The sequence below is a fragment of the Bombina bombina genome, chromosome 3 (assembly GCF_027579735.1).
Source record: "Bombina bombina isolate aBomBom1 chromosome 3, aBomBom1.pri, whole genome shotgun sequence".
NCBI lineage: Eukaryota > Metazoa > Chordata > Amphibia > Anura > Bombinatoridae > Bombina > Bombina bombina.
Window position 1 is genome coordinate 245705851 of NC_069501.1, and position 22294 is coordinate 245728144.

General features: G+C 40.4%; 1 protein-coding gene across 1 annotated transcript in view; it reads right to left on the reverse strand.

Annotated features, from left to right (window-relative positions):
• Positions 1–22294, reverse strand: part of LOC128653123 (apoptosis-inducing factor 3) — a 243687-nt gene that overhangs the window by 70417 nt on the left and 150976 nt on the right. The window contains exon 15 of the mRNA XM_053706228.1: positions 3709–3826. Within this exon, the coding sequence (XP_053562203.1) occupies positions 3709–3826 (118 nt within the window). The remainder of the gene's footprint in view (positions 1–3708; positions 3827–22294) is intronic.

Here is a 22294-nt window from a genome sequence, read left to right on the forward strand (position 1 = left end):
GCTTAAATTTAAAATTAGAAATCTCTGAATCAGGTTTCCCCGAGTCAGAGATGTCACCCACAGACTGAAGCTCTCCGTCCTCATGTTCTGCATACTGTGACGCAGTATCAGACATGGCTCTAACAGCATTTGCGCGCTCTGTATCTCTCCTAACCCCAGAGCTATCGCGCTTTGCCTCTTAATTCAGGCAATCTAGATAATACCTCTGACAGGGTATTATTCATGATTGCAGCCATGTCCTGCAAGGTAATCGCTATGGGCGTCCCTGATGTAATTGGCGCCATATTAGCGTGCGTCCCCTGAGCGGGAGGCGAAGGGTCTGACACGTGGGGAGAGTTAATCAGCATAATTTCCCCCTCGACAGAACCCTCTGGTGATAATTCTTTTATAGATAAAGACTGATCTTTACTGTTTAAGGTGAAATCAATACATTTAGTACACATTCTCCTATGGGGCTTCCACCATGGCTTTCAAACATAATGAACAAGTAGGTTCCTCTGTGTCAGACATGTTTAAACAGACTAGCAATGAGACTAGCAAGATTGAAAACACTTTAAAAACAAGTTTACAAGCAATATAAAAAACGTTACTGTGCCTTTAAGAAACACAAATTTTCCCAAATGTTGAAATAACAGTGAAAAAATGCAGTTACACTAACAAAATTTTTACAGTGTATGTAATAAGTTAGCTGAGCATTGCACCCACTTGCAAATGGATGATTAAACCCTTAATACCAAAAACGGAATAACAAATGACAAAAACATTTTTTAAACAGTCACAACAACTGCCACAGCTCTACTGTGGCTTTTTACCTCCCTCAATACGACTTTTGAAGCCTTTTGAGCCCTTCAGAGAAGTCCTGGATCATGCAGGAAGAAGCTGGATGTCTGTGTCTGTAATTTTTGCTGTGCAAAAAAACGCCAAAATAGGCCCCTCCCACTCATATTACAACAGTGGGAAGCCTCAGGGAACTGTTTCTAGGCAAAATTCAAGCCAGCCATGTGGAAAAAACTAGGCCCCAATAAGTTTTATCACCAAACATATGTAAAAAAACGATTAAACATGCCAGCAACACGTTTAAAAATATACTTTTATAAGAGTATGTATCTCTATTAATAAGCCTGATACCAGTCGCTATCACTGCATTTAAGGCTTTACTTACATTAGTTCGGTATCAGCAGCATTTTCTAGCAAATTCCATCCCTAGAAAAATATTTTAACTGCACATACCTTATTGCAGGAAAACCTGCACGCTATTCCCCCTCTGAAGTTACCTGACTCCTCAGAATATGTGAGAACAGCAAAGGATCTTAGATACTTCTGCTAAGATCATAGAAAACGCAGGCAGATTCTTCTCCTAAATACTGCCTGAGATAAACAGTACACTCCGGTACCATTTAAAAATAAACTTTTGATTGAAGAAATAAACTAAGTATAAAACACCACAGTCCTCTTACGACCTCCATCTTAGTTGAGTTGCAAGAGAATGACTGGATATGGCAGTGAGGGGAGGAGCTATATAGCAGCTCTGCTGTGGGTGATCCTCTTGCAACTTCCTGTTGGGAAGGAGAATATCCCACAAGTAATGGATGATCCGTGGACTGGATAAACTTAACAAGAGAAAAGGGGCAACCAGACGTGGACTCCTTGCTCAGTGTGCTTATCGGAATATGGCTACACCTCACTGACGAGGCCCAATGAAGGCCGAAACAATCGTCTGGGGTTGCTGTGTTCCTTGTTCAGAAAGGAATTGCCTGATATTTCGGCACTGGATTGACCGTAATAGGCGGGATCAGACTGATATACTACAGCAAAAGTACAAACATCTAAAAGTAGGTACTCAAGAGTAAAATGCAATTTTAACTGAAGTGCCTGTATATCGAACGTATAAACAAACCTCTAGTTTTGTTTTTGTTATACTAATACATATGTTTTTAACACTATCAAATAAATAAACATGCACCTTTCAAACAAGAATGAGGCCACTCTTGGATCTTTATTAATTGTAACAGAAGGGTGGAAGGCTGGATTAGTATATAAACAGCGAATAAGCTATAAAGATAAACCTATTTATGTAGGGAAAAGACACATATTAGCAATGAACATGGCAGAGCATTTTGTATACTGATTTGCTTTACATAATAAGCCCTAAATAATGACAAAAATAACACTCTTTGGTAATACATCTACTTTACCTAATCTTAGGGCAGAAAATTCAGTTAATACAGTTACAGGAGCCACGTTGACACAATAAGAATGAATAATATTAGAACTCTATCAGAGTGAAAGCCTAGATGCTGGTTATGTGCCTCTAAACACAGACCCTTATTTCTTCCTGCGTTAGAAAAATCTTGTTTGTACTCCCCTATAAGCAATGCCTTTTTTTATAGAATATACAATACATTATAGGAATGTTATTAATTTAACATAGTACTAGACTATCTCATACTGCTCTATAGTAAGGTACATACAAACTGAGTACCTTATTGCTATTAGATAATCAGCCATAGACAAATGAGCATAAGCACATGTCAGGTATAAAGCAAGTAAAATCAATGATTTAGAGCCAGGCCCAGGATCATGAGAGGAAATATCAAAAACATCTGCAGCACTATTGGTTGGATATTCAGCTTTTGTCCTGGAAGGTTTCATTTCTTTTGGCAATCTCCTCTGCTAGAAGAGTTTCTTAATTGTCTGCTCTTGGTTGTGAGCCTCCTTATATTATTTTGCATCAGGACAAGGCAGTTTTAAGAACTAAATTTGACTAAGGTGGTTTCTTCTGGTAATATAAATCATTAGATTGTTGTCCTATCCAAAAAATTCTTAGGAGAGGTTTTTCCATAATTTGGATGTGGTCAAAGCTTTGAACTTATCTTTACAGAATTTTAAGGATTTTTAGACTATTCTCTAGCCTGTTTGTTAATTTCTATGGTTCCAGAAAGGATCAGAAGGCTACTTCCATTTTGTTAGCCTCTTGGTTAAACCTTTGGATTCATAAGGTTGACTGGGGGAGGTGGCTCAGTCTCCTCCCAAATGGATTACTGCCCATTCTACTAGATCAGTGGCTACGTCTTGGGCCTTTTAGAATGAGGGTTCTGTTGATCAGATTTTCAAGGCAGCAACTTAGTCTTCTTTAAAATACTTTTTTGTTCCTTACAGTAGTTTCTGGACATTACTATTTTTTGGTGTAAGTTATTTGGCATAAAAATAAAAATCTAAATGGAATGGTATTATAAGTCTTGTCCTACCCAAAATTACTTGTGGACTCCACAGCTCCAAGGAGTAATGGACTGTGGCCTCTCACCACCGGTATGGAAGAAAATATCATTTATGCTTCTTTTATGGTGGTGAGAGTCCACAATACCCTGCCCATTAGTTTCTATATTTTCTTTTATGTTTTTTGTTTTCTGGGGCAGTTTGAGTATCCACTTTCCTGCTACTTTTTTCTTGCTCATTTCTTTTTCTACCTTTCTTTATTTTATTACTTGGATATATGTCAGACTAGTTTCTAGTAAGGCGGGAAGAATTTTAAGGGCTCTAGTGTCCATGAGCATAATTCCCAGGAGTAATGGATTGTGGGCTCTTACCACCATGAAAGAAAGTAATTTATCAGGTAAGAATAAATTATATTTTCATGATATATATTTCCAAAGGTATATCCACTCACAAACACATTATACACATAAAGACTTTTGGTTTGACACATACCATGAGAATGTGCCATCTGCCAGTGGCTAATATTGGATCGCTGTCCTCCCATTATGGATAGTGGAAAGGATACAACATCTCCTGCTGCAAAAACATTAGGAACACTGCTTCGCATGTGCTGAAAGAGAGTCAAACAAGGAAGTCACAACAATGGAAATTCAGCAGACTTGTAAAGAACTATGAAAAATGTGAAACTGTTCACAAAGACCACTCACAAACATGCATTTGTCCGCTTAAAGGTACATGAAACCCACATTTTTCCTTTCATTATTTAGATAGAGAATACAATTTTTAAAAAGTTTCCAATTTACCTCCATTATTAAAATTTGCTTTGTTCTCATGTTATCTTTGTTGTAGAGATACCTAGGTAGGTAGCGTGCACATGTCTGAAGCACTACATGACAGGAAATAGTGCTGCCATCTAGTGCTTTGCTAATGTATAACATTGTTGCAAAACTGCTGCCATATAGGGCTGCAAACACGTGCACACTCCTGAGTTGCTCCCTGCTTTTCAAAAAAGGATAACAAGAAAACAAAGAAAGTTTGATAATAGACATACTCCCTCTGCCACCCTCTGCATCTTCCATCCAGCCACTGCAAATGAAGTTTCGTCCTTACTATCTTCCACATGCCTCACTACCTGCCCACTCGACCCTATCCCTTCCCATCTAATACCCTCCCTATCTTCCACCCTCACTCCTGCCCACATCTTCAACCTATCTCTCTCTACCGGCTTATTCCCATCTTCTTTCAAACACGCAAAAGTCACTCCCATACTCAAAAAACCCTCCCTCGACCCTAATTCTCCTGAAAGCTACTGCCACATATCACTGCTTCCACTAACATCAAAACGTCCTTGAAAAACTAGTTTACAATCGCCTAACCCACTTCCTGTCCACTAACTCCTTGCTTGACCCACTGCAATCCGGATTCCCGCCCAAAACACTCAACTGAGACTGCCCTTACCAAGGTTACAAACAATCTTCTCTCGGCAAAAAAATATTGGCCACTACTCTATACTCATCTTACTTGACCTCTCAGCTGCCTTCGACACAGTTGACCACCCCCCTCCTCCTACAGACCCTTAGCTCTTTTGGCCTCTGTGACACTGCTCTTTCCTGGATTCACTCCTATCTTTCTCACAGGTCTTTTCTGTGTCATTGCCGGTGACTCCTCCTCTCCTATGCCTCTGGTCTGTTGGAGTACCTCAAGGATCTGTTCTGGGTCCTTTACTCTTCTCTATCTATACTTCTTTGCTGGGTAAATTTATCAACAGTTATGGCTTTAAATATCACCTCTATGCTGATGACACCCAGATATACCTCTCCACCCCTGCTCTCTCTCCCTCTGTCCTTTCTCATGTCAGCGACTGCTTATCTGGTATTTCTTCCTGGATGGCCTGTCATCACCTAAAGATTAACATGTCCAAGACTGAGCTCCTTCTTATCCCCCCCCCTCAAGCTCTACACCGACTTCTGACTTCTCTATCCCTGTTGACGGCATCACCATTTCCCCATCGCCCCAAGTCCGCTGCCTCAGAGTCACACTTGACTCAAATCTAGCTTTCGTCCCCCATATCCAATCGCTTTCTACATCCTGCCGCAACCATCTATGCAATATTTCCAAAATTCGCCCTTTACTCAGCGCTGACACCACAAAGCAAATAATCCACTCCCTTGTTATCTCCCAACTTGACTACTGCAATAACCTACTTGCTGGCCTTTCTCTTTCCCGCCTCTCCCCCCTTCAATCCATCCTAAATGCCTCTGCCAGGCTGATCCACCTTTCCCGTCGATCTGTATCTGCTGCACCTCTCTGCGAGTCCCTTCATTGGCTCCCCATTCACAGCAGAATAAAATTCAAAATTCTCACCCTTACATACAAAGCTCTCACCAACGCCACTCCCCTATACCTATCCTCTCTAATAAAAAAGTATTCTCCAGCCCGTCCACTAAGATCCAACAATGACCTGCTCCTTGCATCCGCAACTATCACCTCCTCTCATGCTAGACTGCAGGACTCCTGTCGTGCAGCACCTACCCTCTGGAACACTCTCCCTCGTGCTGTCAGACTTTGCCCTAATCTGTCTTCCTTTAAATGTTCCCTGAAGACTTTTCTGTTGAGGAAAGCCTACCACCCAACTCAATAATAAACTAACTTCACTTACCTAACATTTCCCTCATCTAACTCTGTATTAACATCTTTCTCAATCTTGCAGTCCTCACCTCCTGTTTCTCAACCACCTACCCTTCTAGATTGTAAGTTCCCACGGGAATAGGGCCCTCAATCCCTCCTGTAGGTGTTTGTAAATTTTGTCCTGTCTCTTACAAGTCTTGTATTGTTTTATTTAAATGAATTGTATCCATAGACAGCGCTGCGGAATATGTTGGCGCTTCATAAATAAAGTATAATAATAATAGACGTAAATTGGAAAGTTGGTTAAAATTCTATGTTCCATCTGAATCATGAAATTAAATCTTTGGGTTTCATGTCCCTTTAAAGGAACAATATTCAGATAGATTATGTGATTTAAAGAACTTTTCAATTTATATCTAAATGGTTTTGTTGTTTTGGTATCCTTTGTTGAAAAGGATACCTATGAAGAAAAAGGCGCTGCTTATTAGTGGCTGCACATACTGTATATGCTTCATGTTATTGGCTCACTCAATGCATTCAGTGAGCTACCAGTAGTGCATTGCTGCATCTTCAACAAATGATACCAAGAAAATGAAGCAAATTAGATAAGGGACATAAATGGTTTAATTTAAGTTATTTAAAATTGTATTCTCTGTCTGAATCATGAAAATAAAATGGTGTTCCATGTCCCATTAAGTACATAGATTAATGGAGCTCTGTTACTTTAAATGGACATTAAACTCAAAAATAAATTTGTCATAAATTTATGAAAATAAAATGTTTTGCTGTAAATACCTTTTTGTGCATGTACAAGGCCCTGTATAAAGACTGTAAAGTTAAACACCTAAATATACTGACGTAATGCCATACTACACAGCGATTAACTAGAGCAGTGCAGCCACAGACTCATTTACTGCTAGCCCTAATTGGACACAATTAATGAATATAAGGTTAAAGTATCACTAGTTTCAAGTGGTGTATTCCTGATTTGCAAAACTCTGCACTTGTGTTTAAAGCATTTATCTTGGCTCACTCTGGCTAATACAACTAATTTCTTAAAGGGACAGTCTACCATAGAATTGTTATTGTTTTAAAAGATAGATAATCCCTTTATTACCCATTCCCCAGTTTTGCATAACCAACACAGTTATATTAATATACTTTTTACCTCTGTGATTACCTTGTATCTAGGAACCTTCTTCCGGCCCCCTGATCACATGACTGTGACTGTTTATTATCTATTTTCTTAAATTTAGCATTGTTTTGTGCTAAATCTTAAATAACCCACGTGGCCCACGTGTACTTTCTGTCATTTTGTGTTGAAAAGAGATTTAAAAAGCATGTGATAAGTGGCATCCCTCAAAGGCTTAGAAATTAGCATATGAGCCTACCTATGTTTAGTTTAAACTAAGAATACCAAGAGAAAAAAGCAAATTTGATGATAAAAGTAAATTGGATAGTTGATTAAAATTAAAAGTCCTATCTGAATAATGAAAGTTTAATTTATACTTGACTGTCCCTTTAAGGGGAGAATGAACCACCATAATCTTAGGAGGTGACTCTTCTTTAACCTTTCCATTCTTAGTCTTTTCTATCAGAATAAGGTAAAGACTATCACACTTTCCTTCCCCTTCCAACCTGAAGATGCTGCAGGCTGGAGGTGCAATAAACTGGCTATACTCCAAAAAAAAACATTTTTTTCTGGACAGGTTGAGCTCACTGGGGGCAATGTCCTGTGGAAGATGCTTTCTGGCTTCCTCATGCCCAGCAGGAGCATAATCCCCTCACTTTAACCATTTATACGTTGCAGGAGTTGCAAAGACTGCTGTTGGTGCGCCTATACCACTGACTTATGGAGTGCTTATACAGCCAACATGCATTATTTTTCTGACAGCACACTGGTGGCAGCCCAGGGCTTATGAGGAGGATGAGGGTAGTGTTACAGCTAGTGGAGGTGCAGCAGCAGGCAGCTCCAGTCACTGCAAGAGTGGGTCAATAGATCAGTAGGGGTACTGTTCATTCCTCCGGCATGCCAAGGTGTTGGATGTGCAGCAACAATATATTACAGGAAGATGGTGGAACAGTGGGTAGAGAGCAGGCAGACACCAAGGTGGAAATGGGTTTTGTATTCACAGACAGAGCAGGACAATATGGATTAAGGCTCTCCGTGAGGGTGACATTGCAAGTGTGCACTGTTCCGCTCACATCCTCCACATGGTGGTAAAGGCTGCTATCCCTAAAGGTAACAATGTAAACAGATATATACCCCAGCGCCAACTAAACCTTATATGCCCAGGGCAGTGATACCTAGCTATCACTAACGTTAAATCAAAAGATAAAATATGAATAGACCCAGGCGCCAGACAAACGGAGGCTAAGTTAGATATAAAAAGTAATATTTAATACCCAATAATTACAATAAAAGTGAAACAATAATAAACAGCAGTGAATCCACGCACAAATTAACACAAAATAGCATAAAACTTAACACTGATTGACATAAAAATTAGCAATTTAAAATTTGACAGTAAGATAAATTCTGCAACAATGGTTACCAATAAAAACAATCCTGATAGTGTGTCTATGTAGTGAAAAAAAAAAAAAAACACAAAAAAGGTGATATCTAAAAAATATGATTAATAGTTGTAAATGCGTTCAATGTTGATGGTGGCTGCCCCTAGAGATGGCGATATCAACAGGGTGCTGGGCCAAAATATGAATACTGTGAGGGAAAAACCTGTGGAAAAAAAAGATACAACAAATGTGTTTAACCATCAAAAATGAATCCTTCAACTGAAATAAGGCTTACCAGTGCAGGTCTACGCGTTTCGGCCCTCTCTAGGCCTTTATCAAGACTGGTTTGGAATATAGACTGATGGCCTTATATAGGGATTAATCACTTACAACCGGAAGTGCCCCAAGGAAACCGTTTCCGGTTTGGCGTATGTTTTATGTTACAAAAATCAGCCCTTATGTCTTCATAAATACATTTACTTGTGAGCATATAGAATATAATAATAAAATTGGTAAAAAAACAACTCTAAGAGACCTTTCGGCTTGTGTAATTCATATATATTTTCGGCCTCCGTTTGTCGGTGACGTCACTTCCGGTGGGGGAATTTGCGGCTCAAAGATTAGATCGGTACATTATCCGAAAAATCTATATCATTAATATATATTATATATTTGTATTATTAAATAGATGTGATCCGTTATTAAATTAGAAGTTATGCCGCCTCAATTGAGTATCAAATATGAGCCGTGTTTCAAAAGCCCCTATTGGTCATGACGTCACACCTGGATGGGTTACTATTCGCTGGCTTGGGATATACAGGGGTGTGTTTGTTATGTGCTTTCTGAATGGATGTAGTGATCGTAGAACACTTGTCATATATAGACAATAATGGTTGAATATAGCCACTTTATTTCTGGCATTACCGATTTATGTGTAATAATAAATTTCAGACTTCTACGTAAAGTGCAGATGATACTTGAGGGAGATCTTTAAGAACGGATAGTGTCCAAGGGTGTATTTATTTGTATGCTTTCAAATTAGTGTTCGTAAAGTACTTGTCGCTATAAACTATATTCGTTGAGTATAGCCACTTGTAATCTAGCATACATATTTATGTTGGTAATGTACTGAAGACTTCAGAGTAAACTAAGTAAAGCAATAGGGGATATTCAGTGTGGGAAATAGGTTCATATCCTTAATCAGGGCATGAAGATGACCAGAATAAAAGTTGCTTTGCGTCGTTAAGTATAATCATAGGTGTTAATATATAAGATGTCTGAACATATATTCTCATGTACCCTTGTTAGTTGATAGAGTATACTGACATATAGCCTGTAGTGGTAGTTTCAGACGAGGGTTCTAGCCCAGGGTTATAGACCAGGGTTCTGGTATATAGTAATTTCAAAACATACTTAGTGTTATTCAGATTCGAAGCAGGGGACTGCAAACTGGATGCAGAGGACTGACAGCAAAAGCTAGAAGTTGGCGGTGTGAAGTTTTACCTATAAACTAATTGGTAAAACTCTAATTGGCATCTGTAGATGCACTTATAGTGTTATCACTGATAGGAGCAGAGAACACGGTGTGGACCAATTCTCACTGGTTATGTCCACACGGATTTGGGTTACAATATAGTGTAGATATTATTATCTGATTGCAATTGGAGTTATATAACCACACCTGACAAGATTTATAAATAAGCCAACAAGGCTCTGAGTGCCCATACCTGAGATCTACCAGGAATGGACTTATACAATGACTGACAGATAGGCGACACATATAAACTTATACCAGATATATCTGGATTTAAGAGGAAACAGAATTTATGCTTACCTGATAAATTACTTTCTCCAACGGTGTGTCCGATCCACGGCGTCATCCTTACTTGTGGGAATATCTCTTCCCCAACAGGAAATGGCAAAGAGTCCCAGCAAAGCTGGCCATATAGTCCCTCCTAGGCTCCGCCCACCCCAGTCATTTGACCGACGGACAGGAGGAAATATATAGGAGAAACCATATGGTACCGTGGTGACTGTAGTTAGAGAAAATAATTCATCAGACCTGATTAAAAAACCAGGGCGGCCGTGGACCGGACACACCGTTGGAGAAAGTAATTTATCAGGTAAGCATAAATTCTGTTTCTCCAACATTGGTGTGTCCGGTCCACGGCGTCATCCTTACTTGTGGGAACCAATACCAAAGCTTTAGGACACGGATGAAGGGAGGGACAAATCAGTTACCAAAACGGAAGGCACCACGGCTTGCAAAACCGTTTCTCCCAAAAATAGCCTCCGAAGAAGCAAAAGTATCAAATTTGTAAAAATTTTGCAAAAAGTGTGCAGTGAAGACCAAGTCGCTGCCTTACATATCTGGTCAACAGAAGCCTCGTTCTTGAAGGCCCATGTGGAAGCCACAGCCCTAGTGGAGTGAGCTGTGATTCTTTCAGGAGGCTGCTGTCCGGCAGTCTCATAAGCCAATCGGATGATGCTTTTAAGCCAAAAGGAAAGAGAGGTAGAAGTCGCTTTTTGAACCTCTCCTTTTACCAGAATAGACAACAAACAAAGAAGATGTTTGTCTGAAATCTTTTGTAGCCTCTAAATAGAATTTTAGAGCACGGGACTACGTCCAAATTGTGTAACAAACGTTCCTTCTTTGAAACTGGATTCGGACATAAAGAAGGTACAACTATCTCCTGGTTAATATTCTTGTTAGAAACAACCTTTGGAAGAAAACCAGGCTTAGTACGCAAAACCAGCTTATCTGCATGGAACACCAGATAGGGGCGGAGAACACTGCAGAGCAGATAACTCTGAAACTCTTCTAGCAGAAGAAATGGCAACCAAAAACAAAACTTTCCAAGATAGTAACTTAATATCTATGGAATGTAAAGGTTCAAACGGAACCCCTTGAAGAACTGAAAGAACTAGATTTAGACTCCAGGGAGGAGTCAAAGGTCTGTAAAACAGGCTTGATCCTAACCAAAGCCTGAACAAATGCTTGAACATCTGGCACAGCTGCCAGTCTTTTGTGTAGTAAGACAGATAAAGCAGAGATCTGTCCCTTTAGAGAACTTGCAGATAATCCTTTCTCCAAACCTTCTTGTAGAAAGGAGAGAATCTTAGGAATTTTTATCTTATTCCATGGGAATCCTTTGGATTCACACCAACAGATATATCTTTTCCATATTTTATGGTAAATCTTTCTAGTTACCGGTTTTCTGGCCTGAACCAGAGTATCTATCACAGAATCTGAAAACCCACGCTTTGATAGAATCAAGCGTTCAATCTCCAAGCCGTCAGCTGGAGGGAGACCAGATTTGGATGTTTGAATGGACCCTGAACAAGAAGGTCCTGTCTCAAAGGTAGCTTCCATGGTGGAACCGATGACATATTCACCAGGTCTGCATACCAAGTCCTGCGTGGCCACGCAGGAGCTATCAAGATCACCGAGGCCCTCTCCTGTTTGATCCTGGCTACCAGCCTGGGAATGAGAGGAAACGGTGGAAATACATAAGCTAGGTTGAAGGTCCAAGGTGCTACTAGTGCATCTACTAGAGTCGCCTTGGGATCCCTGGATCTGGACCCGTAGCAAGGAACCTTGAAGTTCTGACGAGACGCCATCAGATCCATGTCTGGAATGCCCCATAATTGAGTTAGTTGGGCAAAGATCTCCGGGTGGAGTTCCCACTCCCCCGGATGGAATGTCTGACGACTCAGATAATCCGCTTCCCAGTTTTCCACACCTGGGATGTGGATCGCAGATAGGTGGCAGGAGTGATCCTCCGCCCATTGAATTATTTTGGTCACTTCTTTGATCGCCAGGAACTCTTGTTCCCCCCTGATGATTGATATAAGCAACAGTCGTCATGTTGTCTGATTGGAATCTTATGAATCTGGCCTTTGCTAGCTGAGGCCAAGCCCTGAGAGCATTGAAGATCGCTCTTAGTTCCAGAATGTTTATCGGGAGAAGAGACTCTTCCCGAGACCATAGTCCCTGAGCTTTCAGGGATTCCCAAACCGCACCCCAGCCCACTAGACTGGCGTCGGTCGTGACAATGACCCACTCTGGTCTGCGGAAGCTCATTCCCTGGATAGATGGTCCAGGGTCAGCCACCAACGGAGTGAATCTCTGGTCTTCTGATCTACTTGAATCATTGGAGACAAGTCTGTATAGTCCCCATTCCACTGTTTGAGCATGCACAGTTGTAATGGTCTTAGATGAATTTGTGCAAAAGGAACTATGTCCATTGCTGCAACCATCAACCCTACTACTTCCATGCACTGCGCTATGGAAGGACGTGGAACAGAATGAAGAACTTGACAAGCGCTTAGAAGTTTTGACTTTCTGACCTCTGTCAGAAAAATCCTCATTTCTAAGGAATCTATTATTGTTCCCAAGAAGGGAACTCTTGTTGACGGAGACAGAGAACTTTTTTCTATGTTCACCTTCCATCCGTGTGATCTGAGAAAGGCCAGAACGATGTCTGTATGAGCCTTTGCTTTTGACAGGGACGACGCTTGTATTAGAATGTCGTCCAAGTAATGCCCCTCGGTCTTAGAACCGCTAGAAGGGACCCTAGTACCTTTGTGAAAATCCTTGGAGCAGTGGCTAACCCGAATGGGAGGGCCACAAACTGGTAATGTTTGTCCAGAAAGGCGAACCTTAGGAACTGATGATGTTCTTTGTGGATAGGAATATGTAGGTACGCATCCTTTAGATCCACGGTAGTCATAAATTGACCTTCCTGGATAGTGGATAGAATCGTTCGAATGGTTTCCATCTTGAACGATGGTTACCCCTGAGAAATTTGTTTAGGATCTTCAAGTCCAAAATTGGTCTGAAAGTTCCCTCTTTTTTGGGAACTACGAACAGATTTGAATAAAATCCCATTCCTTGTTCCTTTAGTGGAACTGGGTGTATCACTCCCATCTTTAACAGGTCTTCTACACAATGTAAGAACGCCTGTCTCTTTATTTGGTTTAAGGATAAGTGAGACATGTGGAACCTTCCCCTTGGGGGTAGTTCCCTGAATTCCAGAAGATAACCCTGAGAAACTATTTTCTAGTGCCCAGGGGATCCTGAACATCTCTTGCCTAAGCCTGCGCAAAGAGAGAGAGTCTGCCCCCTACTAGATCCGGTCCTGGATCGGGGGCTACTCCTTCATGCTGTTTTGTTAGCAGCAGCAGGCTTCTTGGCCTGCTTACCCTTGTTCCAGCCTTGCATCGGTTTCCAGGCTGGTTTGAGTTGTGAGACATTACCCTCTTGATTAGAGGATGCAGAATTAGAGGCCGGTCCGTTCCTGAAATTGCGAAAGGAACGAAAATTAGACTTATTCTTGGCCTTGAAAGGCCTATCTTGTGGAAGGGCGTGGCCCTTTCCCCCAGTGATGTCTGAGATAATCTCTTTCAATTCTGGTCCAAATAGAGTTTTACCTTTGAAAGGGATGTTAAGCAATTTGTCTTGGATGACACATCCGCTGACCAAGACTTTAGCCAAAGCGCTCTGCGCGCCACGATTGCAAAACCCTGAATTTGTCGCCGCTAATCTAGCTAATTGCAAAGCTGCATCTAAAATAAAAGAGTTAGCCAACTTAAGTGCGTGAACTCTGTCCATAACCTCCTCATATGGAGTCTCTCTACTGAGCGACTTTTCTAGTTCCTTGAACCAGAACCACGCTGCTGTAGTGACAGGAACAATGCACGAAATGGGTTGTAGAAGGTAACCTTGCTGTACAAAAATCTTTTTAAGCAAACCCTCCAATTTTTTATCCATAGGATCTTTGAAAGCACAACTATCCTCGATAGGAATAGTAGTGGCGCTTGTTTAGAGTAGAAACTGCCCCCTCGACCTTAGGGACTGTCTGCCATAAGTCCTTTCTGGGGTCGACCATAGGAAATAATTTATTAAATATAGGAGGGGGAACAAAAAGGTATGCCGGGCTTTTCCCACTCCTTATTCACTATGTCCGCCACCCGCTTGGGTATAGGAAAAGCGTCGGGGTGCACCGGAACCTCTAGGAACTTGTCCATCTTGCATAATTTCTCTGGAATGACCAAGTTGTCACAATCATCCAGAGTAGATAACACCTCCTTAAGCAGTGCGCGGAGATGTTCTAATTTAAATGTCACAAAATCAGGTTCAGCTTGTTGAGAAATTTTTCCTGAATCTGAAATTTCCCCATCTGACAAAACCTCCCTCACTGCCACTTCAGATTGGTGTGAGGGTATGACAGAACAATTATCATCAGCGCCCTCCTGCTCTTCAGTGTTTAAAACAGAGCAATCGCGCTTTCTCTGATATGTAGGCATTTTGGATAAAATATTTGCTATGGAGTTATCCATTACAGCCGTCAATTGTCGCATGGTAATAAGCATTGGCGCGCTAGATGTACTAGGGGCCTCCTGCGTGGGCAAAACTGGTGTAGACACAGTAGGAGATGATGTAGTATGTTTACTTCCCTCATCTGAGGAATCATCTTGGGCAATTTCATTATCTGTGGCAGTACTGTCCTTACTTTGTTTGGACGCTATGGCACAATTATCACACAAATTTAAATGGGGAGACACATTGGCTTTCATACATATAGAACATAGCTTATCCGAAGGCACAGACATGTTAACAGGCTTAAACTTGTCAATAAAGCACAAAAAAAACGTTTTAAAAACAAAACCGTTACTGTCTCTTTAAATTTTAAACAGAAAACACTTTATTATTGAATATGTGAAAAAGTATGAAGGAATTGTACAAAAATTACCAAAATTTCACTCACAGTGTCTTAAAGCATTAAGAGTATTGCACACCAATTTTCAGGGCTTTTAACCCTTAAAATAACGGAACCGGAGCCGTTTACAAATTTAAATTTAACCCCTATACAGTCCCAGCTATAGCATTTGCTGTGACTTAACCAAGCCCAGAGGGGAATACGATACCAAGTGACGCCTTCTAGAAACTTTTCCAGCTACTTTCAGATTCCTCTACACATGCATCTGCATGTCTTGCTCTCAAAAAACAACTGTGGCAGTAATGGCGCGAAAATGAGGCTCAGCCTACAACTGGGAAGGCCCCCCTGACTGGAAAAGGTGTCTAACATAGTGCCTGCCGTTAAAAAACGTTCCCCAAGTTTATAAATGAGAATTATCAGCATAAACATGAATAAAATGCCCAAATAAAGCAATCGATTTAGCCCATAAAAGTGTCTACCAGTTTTATAGCCCATATTAAGCCCTTTATTCTGTTTGCTTGACTAAGAAAATGGCTTACCGGTCCCCATGAGGGGAAATGACAGCCTTCCAGCATTACATGGTCTTGTTAGAAATATGGCTAGTAATACCTCAAGCAGAAAAGTCTGCTAACTGTTTCCCCCAACTGAAGTTACTTCATCTCAACAGTCCTATGTGGAAACAGCAATCGATTTTAGTTACTATCTGCTAAAATCATCTTCCTCTCACAAACAGAAATCTTCATCCTTTTCTGTTTCAGAGTAAATAGTACATACCAGCACTATTTTAAAATAACAAACACTTGATAGAAGAATAAAAAAACTACATTTAAACACCAAAAAACTCTTAACCATCTCCGTGGAGATGTTGCCTGTGCAACGGCAAAGAGAATGACTGGGGTGGTCGGAGCCTAGGAGGGACTATATGGCCAGCTTTGCTGGGACTCTTTGCCATTTCCTGTTGGGGAAGAGATATTCCCACAAGTAAGGATGACGCCGTGGACCAGACACACCAATGTTGGAGAAATGATAGACTCTAGAGACGATCATCCTTTGGAACTAGAGCATACTAAAATACAAAGGAAAAAACGAAGTGGCATAGTGAGTAGGGATATTGATCTTAAGGGGTGGATTCTTACTAGATATACTTATTATCGGCTATACTTATTATCAAGGGGGGTGAACTAACACAGTTAACTTTCCTTTGTTACTTTTCCTTGGATCCTAAGATAGATTTAGGGCACCAATACTGACATGGCCCATAGAGAAGGCCTGTTTCCTTTACCCCCACAGAATGCTAAGTGTCTATACTTAAGCTATCCCTCTCTCCCTCCATGCTAGGCAAAAGCAAGGCCATCCTTTCCCAATTTCATTTCAGCCTAATTTAGTACTAAGCATTATCAATTTAGAGGTATCTATCCCTAATTCACAGTATCTTAGGATCCAAGGAAAGGTAACAAAATAAAGTTAACTGTGTTAGTTCACCCCCCTTGATAATAAGTATATCTGATAAAAAGTATATCTAGTAAGAATCCACCCCTTAAGATCAATATTCCTATTGAGCTCACTATGCCACTTAGTTTTTTCCTTTGTATTTTAGTATGCTCTAGTTCCAAAGGATGATCGTCTCTAGAGTCTATCATTCTTCTTAAATCCAGAGAATTAGATATCTGGTATAAGTTTATATGTGTCGCCTATCTGTCAGTCGTTGTATAAGTCCATTCCTGGTAGATCTCAGGTAAGGGCACTCAGAGCCTTGTTGGCTTATTTATAAATCTTGTCAGGTGTGGTTATATAACTCCAATTGCAATCAGATAATAATATCTACACTATATTGTAACCCAAATCCGTGTGGACATAACCAGTGAGAATTGGTCCACACCGTGTTCTCTGCTCCTATCAGTGATAACACTATAAGTGCATCTACAGATGCCAATTAGAGCTTTACCAATTAGTTTATAGGTAAAACTTCAAACCGCCAACTTCTAGCTTTTGCATCAGCTGTCAGTCCTCTGCATCCAGTTTGCAGTCCCCTGCTTCGAGTCTGAATAACACTAAGTATGTTATGACATTATTACAGGGAGTGCAGAATTATTAGGCAAGTTGCATTTTTGAGGATTCATTTTATTATTGAACAACAACCATGTTCTCAATGAACCCAAAAAACTCATTAATATCAAAGCTGAATATTTTTGGAAGTAGTTTTTAGTTTGTTTTTAGTTTTAGCTATTTTATGGGGATATCTGTGTGTGCAGGTGACTATTACTGTGCATAATTATTAGGCAACTTAACAAAAAACAAATATATACCCATTTCAATTATTTATTTTTACCAGTGAAACCAATATAAAATCTCAACATTCACAAATATACATTTCTGACATTCAAAAACAAAACAAAAACAAATCAGTGACCAATATAGCCACCTTTCTTTGCAAGGACACTCAAAAGCCTGCCATCCATGGATTCTGTCAGTGTTTTGATCTGTTCACCATCAACATTGCGTGCAGCAGCAACCACAGCCTCCCAGACACTGTTCAGAGAGGTGTACTGTTTTCCCTCCTTGTAAATCTCACATTTGATGATGGACCACAGGTTCTCAATGGGGTTCAGATCAGGTGAACAAGGAGGCCATGTCATTAGATTTTCTTCTTTTATACCCTTTCTTGCCAGCCACGCTGTGGAGTACTTGGACGCGTGTGATGGAGCATTGTCCTGCATGAAAATCATGTTTTTCTTGAAGGATGCAGACTTCTTCCTGTACCACTGCTTGAAGAAGGTGTCTTCCAGAAACTGGCAGTAGGACTGGGAGTTAAGCTTGACTCCATCCTCAACCCGAAAAGGCCCCACAAGCTCATCTTTGATGATACCAGCCCAAACCAGTACTCCACCTTCACCTTGCTGGCGTCTGAGTCGGACTGGAGCTCTCTGCCCTTTACCAATCCAGCCACGGGCCCATCCATCTGGCCCATCAAGACTCACTCTCATTTCATCAGTCCATAAAACCTTAGAAAAATCAGTCTTGAGATATTTCTTGGCCCAGTCTTGACGTTTCAGCTTGTGTGTCTTGTTCAGTGGTGGTCGTCTTTCAGTCTTTCTTATCTTGGCCATGTCACTGAGTATTGCACACCTTGTGCTTTTGGGCACTCCAGTGATGTTGCAGCTCTGAAATATGGCCAAACTGGTGGCAAGTGGCATCTCGGCAGCTGCATGCTTGACTTTTCTCAGTTCATGGGCAGTTATTTTGCGCCTTGGTTTTTCCACATGCTTCTTGCGACCCTGTTGACTATTTTGAATGAAACGCTTCACGCTTCAGAAGCTTTGCAATTTTAAGAGTGCTGCATCCCTCTGCAAGATATCTCACTATTTTTGACTTTTCTGAGCCTGTCAAGTCCTTCTTTTGACCCATTTTGCCAAAGGAAAGGAAGTTGCCTAATAATTATGCACACCTGATATAGGGTGTTGATGTCATTAGACCACACCCCTTCTCATTACAGAGATGCACATCACCTAATATGCTTAATTGGTAGTAGGCTTTCGAGCCTATACAGCTTGGAGTAAGACAACATGCATGAAGAGGATGATGTGGTCAAAATACTCATTTGCCTAATAATTCTGCACTCCCTGTATATGCTAGAACCCTGGGCTAGAACCCTCTTGTCTGAAAATACCACTACAGGATATATGTCAGTATACTCTATCAACTAACAAGGGTACATGAGAATATATGTTCAGACATCTCTTATATATTAACACCTATGATTATACTTAACGACGCAAAGCAACTTTTATTCTGGTCATCTTCATGCCCTGATTAAGGATATGAACCTATTTCCCACACTGAATATCCCCTATTGCTTTACTTACAGCTATACTCTCCTCAATTATTATTGGTAGTTTACTCTGAAGTCTTCAGTACAATACTAACATAAATATGTATGCTAGATTACAAGTGGCTATACTCAACGAATATAGTTTATAGCGACAAGTACTTTACGAATACTAATTTGAAAGCATACAAATAAATACACCCTTGGACACTATCCGTTCTTAAAGATCTCCCTCAAGTATCATCGGCACTTTACGTAGAAGTCTGAAATTTATTATTACACATAAAATCGGTATGCCAGAAATAAAGTGGCTATATTCAACCATTATTGTCTATATATGACAAGTGTTCTACGATCACTACATCCATTCAGAAAGCACATAACAAACACACCCCTGTATATCCCAAGTCAGTGAATAGTAACCCATCCAGGCGTGACGTCATGACCAATAGGGGCTTTTGAAACACGGCTCATATTTGATACTCAATTGAGGCGGCATAACTTCAAATTTAATAACGGATCACATCTATTTAATAATACAAATATATAATATATATTAATGATAAAGATTTTTCGGATAATGTACCGATCTAAGCTTTGAGCCGCAAATTCCCCCACCGGAAGCGACGTCACCGACAAACGGAGGCCGAAAATATATATGAATTACACAAGCCGAAAGGTCTCTTAGAGTTGTTTTTTTACCAATTTTATTATTATATTCTATATGCTCACAAGTAAGTGTATTTATGAAGACATAAGGGCTGATTTTTGTAACATAAAACATACGCCAAACCGGAAACGGTTTCCTTGGGGCACTTCCGGTTGTAAGTGATCAATACCTATGTAAGGCCATCAGTTTATAATCCAAACCAGTCTTGATAAAGGCCTAGAGAGGGCCGAAACGTGTAGACCTGCACTGGTAAGCCTTATTTCAGTTGAAGGATTCATTTTTGATTGTTCTACACATTTGTTGTATCTTTTTTTCCACAGGTTTTTCCCTCACAGTATTCATATTTTGGCCCAGCACCCTGTTGATATCGCCATCTCTAGGGGCAGCCACCATCAACATTGAACGCATTTACAACTATTAATCACATTTTTTAGATATCACCTTTTTTGTGGTTTTTGTTTTTTCTTCTTCACTACACCACTTCACAGGATCGACACCACTTAGGATCACACATCATTTGTGGACATTTTTATTATCTTTTTTTGATAATTTGTCTTTTTTTGATATTTTCAATTTTTGGACGATTAGTGGACTAATTTTAGATTGTGTTTACTTCTTCACCGATATTTTATATAATTACACGCACTCAGACACACTATCAGGATTGTTTTTATTGGTAACCATTGTTGCAGAATTTATCTTACTGTCAAATTTTAAATTGCTAATTTTTATGTCAATCAGTGTTAAGTTTTATGCTATTTTGTGTTAATTTGTGCGTGGATTCACTGCTGTTTATTATTGTTTTACTTTTATTGTAATTATTGGGTATTAAATATTACTTGTTATATCTACCTTAGCCTCCGTTTGTCTGGCGCCTGGGTCTATTCATATTTTATCCCTAAAGGTAACTCTAGGTTTGCAGTTTTACTATAATAGTGCAAACAGATTGCAGTCTTCTTTCCACCACAGTGTTAAAGCCAGTCAGCTCTAAAGGCAAGAACAGGAGAAGGCAGTGCTTCCCCAGCACCTTCTTAACCCCTTAATGACCGAGGACGTGCAGGGTGTGGGAGGTGGGTGGCGGCCCTGGTCATGTGGAGGGGGCGGGATCGTGGGCGGGGAAGTCCGGGGTAGCGCGCGGGCGCGCACGAGGGGGCGGGGGCGTGCACGGGGAGGGAGCGGGTGTGAACCGCTATACTACAGAAAAAAAATGTGTCCCAAAACAAAATAAAAGTGGGACCTACAATGTAAAAAAAAACCCTTAGGTGTCATTTAGGTGGTGGGGGTTGGTCCGTGGGGGGGGGGGGGGGGGCTACACTACAGAAAAAAAAAAATAATAAAATAAACATTTGTTTGTGCAAACTGGGTACTGGCAGACAGCTGCCAGTACCCAAGATGGCCCCCAATAAGGCAGAGGGGGAGGGTTAGAGAGCTGTTTTGGGGGGATCAGGGAGGTTGGGGGCTAAGGGGGGGGATCCTAAACACTGCATATGTAAATATGCTTTTTTTTTTAAAAAAACTTTTATTTTAGTACTGGCAGACTTTCTGCCAGTACTTAAGATGGCGGGGACAATTGTGGGGTGGGGTGGGGGAGGGAAGGGAGCTGTTTGGGAGGGATCAGGGGGTGGGATGTGTCAGGTGGGAGGCTGATCTCTACACTAAAGCTAAAATTAACCATGCAAGCTCCCTACAAACTACCTGATTAACCCTTTCACTGCTAGCCATAATACACGTGTGATGCGCAGCAGCATTTAACGACTTTCTAATTACCAAAAAGCAACGCCAAAGTCATATATGTCTGCTATTTCTGAACAAAGGGTATCCCAGAGAAGCATTTACAACCATTTGTGCCATAATTGCACAAGCTGTTTGTAAATAATTTCAGTGAGAAACCTAAAATTGTGAAAAAATTAACGTTTTTTTTAATTTGATCGCATTTGGCGGTGAAATAGTGGCATGAAATATACCAAAATGGGCCTAGATCAATACTTGGGGTTGTCTACTACACTAAAGCTAAAATTAACCCTAGAAGCTCCCTACATGCTCCCTATTTAACCCCTTCACTGCTGGGCATAATACACGTATTGTGCGCAGTGGCATTTAGCAGCCTTCTAATTACCAAAAAGAAAAGCCAAAGCCATATATGTCTGCTATTTCTGAACAAAGGGGATCCCAGAGAAGCATTTACAACCATTTATGCTATAATTGCATGAGTTGTTTGTAAATAATTTCAGTGATTAACCTAAAGTTTGTGAAAAAATTTGTGAAAAAGTGAACAATTTTCTTTATTTGATCGCATTTGGCAGTGAAATGGTGGCATGAAATATACCAAAATGGGCCTAGATCAATACTTTGGGATGTCTTCTAAAAAAAAAGATATAGACATGTCAATGGATATTCAGGGATTCCTGAAAGATATTAGTGTTCCAATGTAACTAGCGCTAATTTTGAAAAAAAGTGGTTTGGAAATAGCAAAGTGCTACTTGTATTTTTTGCCCTATAACTTGCAAAAAAAGCAAAGAACATGTAAACATTGGGTATTTCTAAACTCAGGACAAAATTTAGAAACTATTTAGCATGGGTGTTTTTTGGTGGTTGTAGATGTGTAACAGATTTTGGGGGTCAAAGTTAGAAAAAGTGTGTTTTTTTCCATTTCTTCCTCATATTTTATAATGTTTTTTATAGTAAATTATAAGATATGATGAAAATAATGGTATCTTT